Below are 13,652 nucleotides of genomic sequence, written 5' to 3'. Positions count from 1 at the left end.
CTGCCCATGCCTACGCCCTGGAAACGTTCCAAGGCTCAAATCCATAGTCTTTCGAGACTAATGGATGCCTATATAAACTAAAAAGGATACAGTACAATATAAGTTGTAAGTCCAGAATCCTGGATTGGTCCATTAGCAAGTTCAAGCCCTGCAATGTTCAGAGAGGCTTTTTGAATTATGCTGTGGAATAGAAGGTGAATAATATTAATGATCCTGAAATTACTGCGTTGGAGTAGATTTTCTGCCATCATTAGTTCCTCTGGCCTTTGTGTGACTCCGAACCCAAAGTGATGGTTTGAAGCTTAACTGCCCTTTGAAACAACCACTCAAGCTGACCACTCAATTTAAGGGTTGGATGTTAAATGTTGGGCTTGCCAGAGATACCAAAGTTAAAGGTAAAATTTATTATCAGAGTACATCCAGCCCTGAGATTCTTTTTCCTGTGGGCATACTCAACAAGTCAGTGAACAGTGAACTGTAAACAGGATCAATAAACAACAAACAGTGTAAACAAATACAAATAAATTGCAATAAATAATGAGTATGAAATAGCATGAAATAACAAGATAAAGGGTTATTAAAATGACACCATTGGTTGTGAGAACACCTGAAATAGAATGAGTGTAGTTATCCTCTTTTATTCAAGAGCCTGATAGTTGAAGGGTAGTAACTGTTGAACCTGGTGGTGCGAGTCCTGAGACTCCTGTACCTTCGACCTGATGGAAGCAGCGAGAAAAGAGCATGGCCTGGGTGGTGAAGATCTTTGATGATGGATGCTGCTTTTCCATGGCGACATTTCATATAGATAGTACCCATGATGTATGGCTAAATCCACTACCTTTTGTAGGATTTTCCACTCAGAGTCATTAGAAGATCTTGCAAAATAAAGTTTAATGCATTGGAGGTTCAATCTTAAGGATGTGCCAGCCTTAGAGAAAATCACATGACAGGCTCTGAGTTATTAAGAGCCCAGGCAAGCATAGGTAGCATACTTCAGAGACAAAGTGTTGATGGGATGATTTGATTAAACTGTTTCAAATTAATAAATAATTGAATATGAATAGGAAAGAATTCCTTGTAGTACAGAAACCTAAAGTTCAAAGTAAATTTTTTAACCAGGATATATACGTGTCACCATGTACAAACCTGAGATTCTTTGTCCTGCGGCCATACTTCGCAAATCTATAGAATAGTAACTGTAAACAGGATCAATGAACAACAAACTGTTGAACTACAGCTATAAATAAATAGCAGCAAATAACGAGCATGAAATAACAAGATAGAGTCCTTAAAGTGAGATCATTTGTTGTGGGAACATCTCAATAGAAGAGTGTAGTTATCTTCTTTTGTTCAAGAGCCTGGCGGTTGAGAGGTGATAACTTGAACTTGGTGGTGTGAATCCTGAGGCACTGTACCTTCTGCCTGATGGTAGCAGCGAGAAAACAGCATGGCCTGGGTGATGGGGTTCTCTGATGATGGATGCTGCTTTCCTGCAACAGTGTTTCATGTAGATGCACTCAATGGTTGGGAGGGTTTTACCCATTCTGTACTGGACTGAATCCACTACTATTTGTAGGATTTTCTGCTCAAAGGCATTGGGGTTCATGTACCAGGCCGTAATGCAGCCAGCCAATACTGATTCCACTACACAAATAAAGAAGTTTGTCATTTGTTTTGTGTGTCATGCTAAATTTCTGCAGCCTTCTAAGGAAGTAGAAGTGCTATTGTGCTTTCTTTGCAATTGTATTTATATGATGGGTCCAGGACAGGTCCTCTGAGATAGTGACACCCAGAAATTAAAGTTACTGACCCTTTCCACCTGTGGTGCATCTGCACTGATGGAGATTGTGGAGGAGATATTTTGGCCAGCCCGAACTGACTGATAGAATTTAAATGTGTGAAATGTTAATTGAAGGAGATGATCATAGGTGGTCATGTCAAACAAAAGTTATTGCTATGATTGACTTCACCTTTGTTTTTATTAACTAAAGGACTGGGTAATGCAAACCGTATTCTAATCAAGATAACCACCTATTTTCTGTGTGTTTCTTGTGCATCTTGGAACTGAGTAGGGTTTCTATTTTCCTTTTGTATTCCACAGGAGGGGCAGTGGCTGTTGGGCAACTTTCTCTTGGTGGTTCTCTGGCACAGACCTCATCTTCAGCAGGGGAGTCTTTTCCTAATGTCTGTCAGTCACCATTTCTTGAAAGCAGGTAATCTTTTTATTTTTATTTTTTGGTTTAATTAGAAATAATGCTGGTAATGATTTACAGATTTGAAGCTGTTAGAAAACTCAATTTTCCTTCTCCAGTCTTGGTGCCAATATGTGCTGCAGGAAGAGCATCAGTAAAAGCAAAGCTTGCAATTTGAATATTGTGTTATGTTAAATGTGAAACACACCTCCTTCGTGATGGTATCAAAGTTTATTTCCATTGTGCTGGAATTGTCAACTAAATAGAAAAGTCAAGTTTCTGTTTGCCCAGTTGTAAAGTATCCAGTCCAATGAAGAAAAGTGTAAGTTCATACAGCCCAGACACAATTGTCATGAAGAAAGTGCAGGAGTACTGCTAGAAATCAACTAAAAGGTTAGCCTTTTAGCCTAAGGTGGTGATCATTTCCTGCTGTATCAGTAAGCAGCCGTCGATTCCAGGGGATCATGGGTTTGCGTCTCTGGTGGACTCTCCAGGGCACGAGCCTGGGCGGGAAGATTTGAAGTACAGGCTGCTGCCTGTGCAGTGGGCTCCCCCTCTCCACGTCACTGATGTAGTCCAAGGGAAGGGCAAGCACCAATACAGCTTGGCACCAGTGTCGTCACAGAGGTCACCAGAGTAAAGTTATAAACAACATCAAACTGCCTTAGGAACCCGGCTCCAGATTTCTTCCTCGGGGTTTACTCCCGAAGCCTTTCCCATGGGTGGGTATGGCTGCAAAGCAGTAGAGGTTTAAAATCAGAGTTTTCCTCCTCCCAGGTGGGCTGCCACCCAAGGCTGATGAGCCCCACCTGTCCAATGCAACTGGTTTTGAGACACCAATGGTCCACCTTTGCCCCTTCTCTTGTCAGTAGAAACAGTTCCACCATGCCTAGTAGCTAAGCTGTGTGTGAAGGTCAAGAGTTGGACTCAGTTGTGAGAGGCTGTTAGAGTCACACACCATTTGGAGCACTTTATAGGCAGTGGCTGCTTATCCCCATTATCACCCCCGGCTATGACAACCTTAGGAACCTCTACTGTATCAGTAACCGACAAAACCCTAGTTGCACTTGAAATGTTGATGGAAGATGAGTGGGGAAAGTACCAAATATCTAAGCATCAGATTTCAAACATGATGCAAACTCCCTAGCTTAGAATCCATCATTAGGTTATAAGTTTGATACTTGGCATTCTTAACCAATGTTACTTTGGAGCTACATTACCCCAAACGGCCTGTGCATCTCAAGCTTCCTCTAAAAAGATAGTGGTCAATCATTAATTCTATTATCTGTTGAGAACATAACATTATCAGGAACTCAATATGAGTGATAAGTTGAGAATTATGATTGAACATATAACTGCTAAAATCTTCTTTACCACCTTAAAGATGTATCATATCCCTTGTTGCAGTTATTTTATCAGATACTGGTGCAAAGCTACACTGATGCCACTGTACATCAGTGGCAGCTACTAAATCCAGGAAACAAATGTGTTCTTCAGCCTCCTAACACCTGTCATTCTCAAACCTTTTTTTTTGCAGAATAGGTTTATTTTGGAAAGGCACATTATAGGTATTTTGTACATAATAATGTTTTTCATTAATGTACAGGGAAAGGAGTATCCCTTTCAGCCCAGATAGTGGAGAGCAACAGAGCCCATGGACAACTCCAGCTACACCAGCTACTCCAACCACCCCAACTACCCCCACCACTCCTACAGAGGGAGAAGGGGATGGACTTTCCTATAACCAGCGAAGTATATTGAGATGGGAAAAAGATGAAGCTTTGGGAGAATTATCAACCATATCACCTGTTCTCTACGCAAATATCAACTTCCCTAACTTGAGACAGGATTACCCAGGTATGCTATCTCCTGTTTACAGTTTAAGATTAATTGAACAAAAAACTTAATATTTTAGGTGGGGAAAAAACCCTTTGTTGTATATTCTGACCAAAGGTCAACAACCACAAATGTTATGCATGTTTCTGTTTCCACAGAGGCCACTTGACCCCTAATTGTTTCCAGCGTACTCTGTTTATTTTATTTTAGACTTCCTGTGTTTGTATATTTTTAATTTTCTTTGTAAGGTTAAGGTTTTCACACCAGTTTTATTTGTAAAACACATAAAAATATTTAAATTATAATTGCTGGTAATCTCAAGCAAGTAGAAGTTCCTTGATTTTTGTTTTCATGATTTCTTCAGACTGGGCAAGTCGTTGTAAACAGATCACTAAGATTTGGAGGAAGGTCCCAGCAGCTGATAAAGCACCATTTCTGGTAAGTGCTCATCACCTCTTGACACATAATCTTGAGATCTCATCATGGTAAAAATTGTTGGTACAAACTGATAGAAACTTGAGTATATCACTCTGCATGGCAAATGAACAAGGCAACCATAGGAAGTTTATTTCCATCAGGTGGTTTTGCTTTAGGAGCTAGAGTGGGGTTTTGTGTTCATTTTCTGAAATGAATTTGAGAACATGGAATAGTACACCACAGTATGGGTCTTTCTGTCCTAATGTTGTGCCTACCTACTGTGTATAAACCTCCTCCACTATTAATCTAATCCTTCCCTCATACACATCCGATAACCTTACTTTGCTTATATTCATTTGCTTATCTGAGTCTCTTAAATGTCTCTGTTGTACCAGCCTCTATCACCACTCCTGGCAGTGCATTTTGGGGACCTACCACTCTATGTATTTATATTAAAAAAAAATCCTCTGACATTTCTCCTACACTTTCCTCCACATACCTTAAATGGATGTCCTCTCGTATTGGCCGTTGCCAACCTGGGGAATAGGTACTGGCTGACCTCTCACTCTATGCCTCTCATAATCTTATACACGTCTTTCAAGTTGCCTGTCATCCTCCTTTGCTCCAAAGAGAAAAATCTCCTTGCTCAATCTATCTTCATAAGACCTGTTTTCTAATCCAGGCAACATCCTGGTAAATCTCCTCTGTACACTCTAAAGCTTCCATATTCTTCCTATAATGAGGTGACTAGAACTGAATATAATACTCCAAATGTGGTCTAATCAGAGTTTTGTAATGTTGCAACAGTACCTCATGGCTTTTAAACTCAGTCCTCCAACTAATGAAGCCCAACGCACCATGAGCCTTCTTAACCACCCTATCAACTTGCAAGGGAGCTTTGAGGGATCTGTGGACATGGACCCCAAGATCTCTCTGTTCATACACTCTGCTAAGAATCCTGCCATTAACCCTGTACCCTACCTTCAGGTTCAATCTTCCAATATGCATCATTTCACAATTTTCCGGATTGAATTCCATCTGTCACTTCTCTGCCCAGCACTGCATCCTGTCTATACGCCATTGTAACCTACAACAACCTTCTGCACTATCCACAACACCACCTACCTTCATGTAATCTGTACACTTACTAACCCACCCTTCTACTTTCTCATCCAAGTCATTCAACAAATTCATGAAGAGTAGGAATCCCAGAACAGATCCTTGTGAAACACAAGTCACCATCCTCCAAGTAAATTACACTCCATCTACTACCACTGTCTACTTTCTGTGGGCTAACCAATTTTGAATCCACGTCCACCACTCTTTGTTTTGTTACCACCTCAAAAAAAAATTGATTGTTGAAGCAAGACCTGCCCTTTCACAAAGCCATGCTGACTGTCCCTAATAGAGTGCGCTTCTCCAAATGCTCATGCATATTGTCTCTTAAGAATCGTCTCCATTAGTTTGCTCATCACTGATGGAAGACTCACTGGTTATAATTGCACAGGATTATCCCTGTTACCTTTCTTGAACAGCAGAGCAACTTTTGCCACCCTCTAATATTCTGGTACTACTCCGGTGGCCAGGGAGGATGCAAAAGCACCCCAGCATTCTATTCTAGATTCCCATAGTAACCTCGGGGTCTATCCTATCCAGGGCCCAGGATTTGCAGGTGAACTGGGAGAATCAGGTTGGTGCTGGACCCCAGGATAGGGAGTTTGTAGAGTGCCTATGGGATACATTCTTGGAACAGCTTGTACGAGAGCCGACCAGGGACAAGGCTATTCTGGATTTAGTGTTGGGTAATGAACAGGATTTGATAAGCTATCTTGAAGTAAAGGAGCCATTAGGATGTAGTAACCATAATATGATAAGTTTTTATCTGCAATTTGAGAAGGATAAGGGCAGATCGGAGGTGTCAGTGTTGCAGTTGAACAAAGGAGACTATGGAGCCATGTGGGAGGAGCTGGCCAAAGTTAAATGGATGGATATCCTAGCAGAAAAGACAGTGGAACAGCAATGGCAGGTATTCTTGGGAATAATGCACAAGGTGCAAAATCAGTTCATCCCCCGGAGAAGGAAGGATTCAAAGGGAGGAAAGGGGCCACAGTGACAAAGGAAGTCAGAGATTGCATAGCATTAAAAAAAAAGGAAATATGACAGAGCTAAGGTGAGTGGGAGGACAGATGATCGGGAAAATTTTAAGGAACAACAGAACTTAACTAAAAAGGCAATACGGGGGAGAAAAAATGAGGTACGAATGCAAGCTAGCTAGGAATATAAAGGAGGATAGCAAAAGCTTTTTTAGGTATGTGAAGAGAAAGAACATAGTTAAGAACAATGTTGGGCCCTTGAAGAATGAATTGGGTGAAATTGTTATGGGAAACAGAGAAATGGCAGAAGAATTTAATAAGTACTTTAGATCTGTCTTCACTAGGGAAGACATAAGCAATCTCCCAGATGTATGGATGGGCCAAGGACATAGGGTAACAGGAAATGAAACAGATTGACATTAGGAAGGAAACGGTGATGAGTAGACTGATGGGACTGAAGGCTGACAAATCCCCAGGTCCAGATGGTCTTCATCCTAGGGTACTAAAGGAGGTGGCCCTGGAAATTGCGGATGCATTGGTAATCATTTTCCAATGTTCCTTAGATTCAGGATCAGTTCGTGAGGATTGGAGAATGGCTAATGTTATCCCACTTTTTAAGAAAGGAGGGAGGGAGAAAACAGAGAACTATCGTCCTGTCAGCCTAACATCAGTAGTGGGGAAGATGCTAGAGTCCATTATTAAAGATGAAATAGTGGCATATCTAGATAGCAGTGATAGGATTGGGCTGAGCCAGCATGGATTTACCAAGGGCAAATCATGCTTGACTAATCTACTGGAGTTTTTCGAGGATGTAACCAGGAAGTTAGACGGGGGAGATCCAGTGGATGTAGTGTACCTCGATTTTCAGAAGGCATTTGATAAGGTCCCACATGGGAAATTGGTGGGTAAAATTAGAGTTCATGGCATTGGGGAGAAGATATTGACATGGTTAGAAAACTAGTTGGCAGATGGAAAGCAAAGGGTAGCAAATGGGTGTTTCTCGGAATGGCAGGTGGTGACTAGTGGGGTGCCACAGGGCTCGGTATTGGGACCACAGTTGTTTACAATTTACATCAACGATTTAGATGAAGGCATTGAAAATAACATCAGCAAGTTTGCTACTAAGCTGAGTGGCAGTGTGACATGTGATGAGGATGTTAGGAAAATTCAGGGTGACTTGGATAGGCTGAGTGAGTGGGCAGATACTTGGCAGATGACGTTTAATGTGAATAAGTGTTAGGTTATCCACTTTGGGAGTAAGAACAGGAAGGCAGATTATTATCTGAACGGTGTAGAGTTAGGTAAGGGAGAAATACCTAAAGAGATCTAGGAGTCCTTGTTCATCAGTCACTGAAGGTGAATGAGCAAGTGCAGCAGGCAGTGAAGAAGGCTAATGGATGTTGGCCTTTATTACAAAGGGAATTGAATACAAGAGCAAGGAAATCCTCTTGCATTTGTACAGGGCCCTGGTGAGACCACACCTGGAGTATTGTGTACAGTTTTGGTCTCCAGGGTTGAGGAAGGACATCCTGGCTGTAGAGGAAGTGCAGCGTAGATTCACAAGGTTAATTCCTGGGATGTCCGGACTGTCTTACGCAGAGAGGTTAGAGAGACTGGGCTTGTACACGCTAGAATTAAGTTGATTGAGAGGGGATCTGATTGCAACATACAAGATTATTAACGGATTGGACAAGATAGAGGCAGGAAATATGTTCCAGATGCTGGGAGAGTCCTGTACCAGAGGGCATGGTTTGAGAATAAGGGGTAGGTCATTTAGGACAGAGTTAAGGAAAAACTTCTTCTCCCAGAGAGTTGTGGGGGTCTGGAATGCACTGCCTCAGAAGGCAGTGGAGGCCAATTCTCTGGATGCTTTCAAGAAAGAGCTAGATAGGTATCTTATGGATAGGGGAATCAAGGGATATGGGGACAAGGCAGGATCCGGGTATTGATAGTAGATGATCAGCCATGATCTCAGAAAGGCGGTGCAGGCTCGAAGGGCCGAAGGGTCTACTTCTGCACCTATTGTCTATTGACTTGTCTATCTATCCTCATGCTTCTCTTAAGAAGCTCCAAGCCTCTTGTTTTTTTTAACCTTGATGTGTTTCAGCATATTAGGTTGATTCCACACTGATCTCATTAGTCAAATTCCCTTTCCCTGTATAACACTGAGACAAATTCTTCACTGAGGATCTCCCCCTATCTCCACCACTTCAGGCTCATTTTCCCACCATTATTCTTGACCAGTCTGATCCTCACTCTAGTCACCCTCCTGTTCTTCACATGTGCATAGAATGCCGTGGGTTTTCCTTAATTCTACTTCTCTCCTAAGTTCCTCTTTAAGCTATTTCCTGGCTACTTTATAACACTCAAGTCCTGTCTGATTTTTGCTTCCGAAACTGTAAGAATGTTTCCTCCTTCCTCTTGACTGAATATTACACCTTTCTTTTAAACCATGATTCCTTCACCCTACCATCTTACAGGATAAACTTATCCAGATCCCCATGCGAGTGTCCCAGAGAGCCCCCACCTTTCTATTGTACATTTCCTTGAGAACATGATCCTAATTAATGCTCCCTAGTTCCTGCCTAATACCATTTTAATTAACTCAACCTTGTATTCTTGTTCAAAGTTGGAGTTGTGGTAACTGTTTCTAAAATGCTCACCTGACCAGTTTTGTTGCCAAGTGCTAGATCTATTATAGCCTCTCCTTCAGTCGGCCTATCTACATACTGTGTCAGGAATCCTTCCTGGACATGTCTTACAAATTCTGCCCCATCTAAAGTTTTTGCACTAAAGAAGTGTCAATCAGTATTAGGGAAGTTGAAGTCTCCCATGACGACAACCCTGTTAATTTTGCACCTTGCCAAAGTATTATGCCTACCCATCTGCTCTGTTTCCCAGTGGCAATTTTTGGTGCTCGTATAATGCTCCCAACAGAGTGGTGCTCCCGTCCTATTTCTGACTTTTATCTACACAGTAGACTCAGTAGATGTCCCCACTCCTGCCTTTTCCCTCCTTCCCTGTTCCTTCTAACAACGTTTAAGCCCTGAAACATCAAGCAGGAGCTCCTGTGCCAGACAAATCTCCATAAAGGCCACAACATCGTAATTCAGAGGTTCTATTGTTTTTGAAGCAACAGAGTGGGAAGATTAGAGGAGTAGAGGTGTTACTAGTCAGGGAAAATTTCACAGCAGTGCTCAGTCAGGACAGACTGGAGAACTCATCTAGTGAAGCTTTATGGGTGGAACCAAGTAATAAGAAAGGTATGACCATATTAATCAGGCTGTTTGGCAGACCACCCAACAGACAGAGAGATTTAGAGGAACAAATTTGTAGAGAGATTGCAGACTGTAGCAAGGAACATAAGGTTGTTATAGCAGGTGATCTTAATTTGCCACATTGACTGGGAATCCCATACTGTAAAAGGACTAGATGGGATAGAGTTTGTCAAAGCCAACAATCTGTCTCTGAATGTGAACAAAACAAAAGAGATGGTTGTTGACTTCAAGAGGGCACAGAGCGATCACTCCCCGCTGAACATTGATGGCTCCTTGGTAGAGATTGTTAAGAGCACCAAATTTCTTGGTTTTCACCTGGCGGAGAATCTCACCTGGTCCCTCAACACCAGCTCCATAGCAAAGAAGGCCCAGCAGCATCTCTACTTTCTGTGAAGGCTGAGGAAAGTCCATCTCCCACCCCCCCATCCTCATCACATTCTACAGGGGTTGTATTGAGAGCATCCTGAGCAGCTGCATCACTGCCTGGTTCAGAAATTGCACCATCTCGGATCGCAAGACCCTGCAGCGGATAGTGAGGTCAGCTGAGAAGATCATCGGGGTCTCTCTTTCCGCCATTATGGACATTTACAATACACGCTGCATCCGCAAAGCAAACAGCATTATGAAGGACCCATGCACCCCTCATACAAACTCTTCTCCCTCCTGCCATCTGGGAAAAGGCACCGAAGCATTCAGGCTCTCACAACCAGACTATGTAACAGTTTCTTCCCCCAGGCTATCAGACTCCTCGATACCCAGAGCCTGGACTGACACCTTACTGCCCTATTGTCTTGTTTATTATTTATTGTAATGCCTGCACTGTTTTGTGCACTTTATGCAGTGCTGGGTAGGTCTGTAGTCTAGTGTAGTTTTTTTTCTGTGTTTTTTTTACGTAGTTCAGTCTAGTTTTTGTACTGTGTCATGGTCCTGAAAAAACGTTGTCTCATTTTTACTGTGTACTGTACCAGCAGTTATGGTGGAAATGACAATAAAAAGTGACGACTTGAAATCTATTCAGGGAAGTTTCCTTATTCAGTACATAGAATATCTCAATGAGAGAGTGTGTAATAATTAATCTGCTATTAGGGAATGAGACAGGGTAGGTGATAGTAGTTTGTGTAGGTGAATGCTTGCATCTCATGACCACAGTGCCATTAGTTTCAAAGTAAGTATGGAAAAAGGTGGGGTCTGATCCATGAGTTGAGATTCTAAATTGGAGAAAGGCAGATTTTGATGGTATCAGAAATGATCTGGCAAGTGTGGATTGGGACAGGCTATTTTCTGGCAAAGGTGTACTTGGTAAATGGGATGCCTTCAAAAGTAGAATTTCGAGCAAAGAAAGCTTGAATGTGCCTGTCAAAATAAAATGTAAAGAGAACTTTGGTTTTCAAGCGATAAAAGAGATATTGAGGCCCTGTTTGAGGGGGAATAGAAAGCAGGTGTGCAGCAGGTATAGGCAAGTAGAATCAACTGAGGTGCTTATGGAATAAGAAATGCAAGAGAACATTTAGGAAAGAAATCAGAAAGACTAAAAGAAGCCATTCTAACAGACAAGATGAAGGAGAATCCTAAGGGATTCTACAGATAAGAGCAAAAGGTTGTAAGGGACAAAGTTGGTCCTCTGGAAGATCAGACTGGTAATCCATGTGTGGAGCCAAAAGAGATGGAGGAGATCTTAAAATATTTTTGCATCTGTATTTACTTAGAAGATGGACACAGTGTCTATAGAGGTGAGGCAAAGAAGCATCAACTTCTTTGACCCTATATCGATTAGAGAGGAGGAGGAGGTGTTTGCTGTCATGTGGCAAATTAGGATGGATAAATCCTCAGGGGTTGACAAGGTGTTCCCTCAGACACTGTCGGTGGCAAGTGCAGAAATTGCAGGGGCCCCAGCAAACATATTTATATCATCCTTAGTGATAGAGAAGGTACCAGAGGATTGGAGGATAGGCAATGTTGTTCTGCTGTTTAAAAAAAAATGTTCTTAAAAATTGGTAAGTTGATGGAGAAGATCCTGAGAGGCAGGATTCATGAACATTTGGAGAGGCAAAAAATTGATCAGGAACAGGCAGCATGACTTTGTCAAAGGCAGGTCGTGCCTTACGAGCCTGATTGAATTTTTTGAGTATGTGACTAAACACATTGATGATGGTAGAGCAATAGATGTAGTGTATATGAAGTTCTGCAAGGCATTTGATAAGGCACCCTATGCAAGGCTTATTGAGAAAGTAAGGAGGCATAGGATCCAAGGAGACTTTGCTTTGTGGATCCAGAACTGGCTTGCCCACAGAAGTCAAAGAGTGGTTGCAGATGCGTCATATTCTGCATGGAGGTCAGTGACCAGTGGTGTGCCTCAGGGATCTGTTCTGAGACCACCACCTCTTTGTGATTTTTATAAATGACCTGGATGAGGAAGTGGAGGGATGGGTTAGTAAGTTTGCTGATGACACAAAGGTTGAGGGTGTTGTGGATAGAGTGTAGGGCTGTCGGAGGTTACAGGTTATGGCTTGACAAATAGAGGCATGTTATGTGTCTCTCAAAAGGAATTTTTGTTCTGTCAAATTCACACATAACTAGAGTTACCCTGCTCTTACTTTGCATAGTATACTACATGTGAAGACTATCATTGACCAGTCTCAGCCAGACTTGTGGCTTCTGTTTGTTCTCAGAGTTGCAGACTCAGCATCTTCCATGGCAAGTGTTATCATGGTTTCTCTGTGATCCCAGTTTCCTGTGTTTTTCCAGGGTTCAGTAAGTAATTGAATCCTGTTTACAAGACCTAACTTCAACCTATTCGTTTTCTTCTGTTCCAATGAGACAGTACCTCATTTGGGCATAGAATATAAGTGCAACAATATTATAAAACATTCGTTAGGCCACTGCTAGAATGAGAGTAAGCGTTCGGCACGGACTAGAAGGGTCGAGATGGCCTGTTTCCGTGCTGTAATGGTTATATGGTTAATATTGTATGCTGTTCCAGTCATTGTAGATTGTGATCGCACTCAAGAGAGTACAAAGGAGGTTCATTCAGATGTTGACTGGGGAAGAATATTTCAAATAAGAAGAGAGATGGGTTAGGCTAAGCTTGTTTTCCTTGGAGCCAAAGAGGCTGATGGTAGACCTGATTTAAGAGTGCAAAATTATGAAAGGCCTAGATTGGGTAGCTGATAAGGAAGTTTTCCCCATGGCAGAGATGTCTTTAACACCAGAGGACATAGGTTGAATCGAGGTGAATGTTAAGAGGGGAATCTTGAGAGAATCTTATCATCCAGATGCAGTCTACAAAGCATTTCCTGATGGGTGGTAAAGGCAGGTGGTTGGGGTATCAGGGTTAGCAGTTGGATCACTGAGACATCGTAAACTATGGACCAAGTACTGATAAATGGGATTAATGTTGATGGGTATCTTATGGTTGGAATAGACCAGGGGTCAGCAACCTTTACCACTGAAAGAGCCATTTGGACCCGTTTCCCACAGAAAAGAAAACACTGGGAGCCGCAAAACCCGTTTGACATTTAAAATGAAATAACACTGCATACAACGTTTTGTTTTGCCTTTATGCTATGTATAAACAAACTATAATGTGTTGCATTTATGAAATTGATGAACTCCTGCAGAGAAAACGAAATTACATTTCTGCATGCAACAAAAACATTTTGAACTCCGAAAAAAAGACGTTGGGTTGAAGGTTACTTTTAAGTAAAATACTCAACGGCTATTTGAGTCCTTCTTTTATTTATGAAAAACGCCAAACTTAAATTTGCCGTCAGCAGCAAACCAAAAATAACGTCAGCCAGCTGTCAACCTGAAAAATAAAAGGACTATTTCACTGAACA

At 41.9% G+C, this 13,652-nt stretch overlaps 1 protein-coding gene across 1 annotated transcript in view; it reads left to right on the top strand.

Annotated features, from left to right (window-relative positions):
* kmt2d (lysine (K)-specific methyltransferase 2D) overlaps positions 1-13,652 on the top strand; it is a 248,352-nt gene that overhangs the window by 132,995 nt on the left and 101,705 nt on the right. Inside the window, exons 29-31 of the mRNA XM_059955967.1 lie at positions 2,102-2,213; positions 3,799-4,049; positions 4,393-4,466. Of these exons, the coding sequence (XP_059811950.1) occupies positions 2,102-2,213; positions 3,799-4,049; positions 4,393-4,466 (437 nt within the window). The remainder of the gene's footprint in view (positions 1-2,101; positions 2,214-3,798; positions 4,050-4,392; positions 4,467-13,652) is intronic.

The sequence above is a fragment of the Hypanus sabinus genome, chromosome X1, assembly GCF_030144855.1.
Source record: "Hypanus sabinus isolate sHypSab1 chromosome X1, sHypSab1.hap1, whole genome shotgun sequence".
NCBI classification, from domain to species: domain Eukaryota; kingdom Metazoa; phylum Chordata; class Chondrichthyes; order Myliobatiformes; family Dasyatidae; genus Hypanus; species Hypanus sabinus.
The sequence above is the reverse complement of the archived record's forward strand: the minus strand, read 5'-3'. Positions and strand labels throughout refer to the sequence as shown.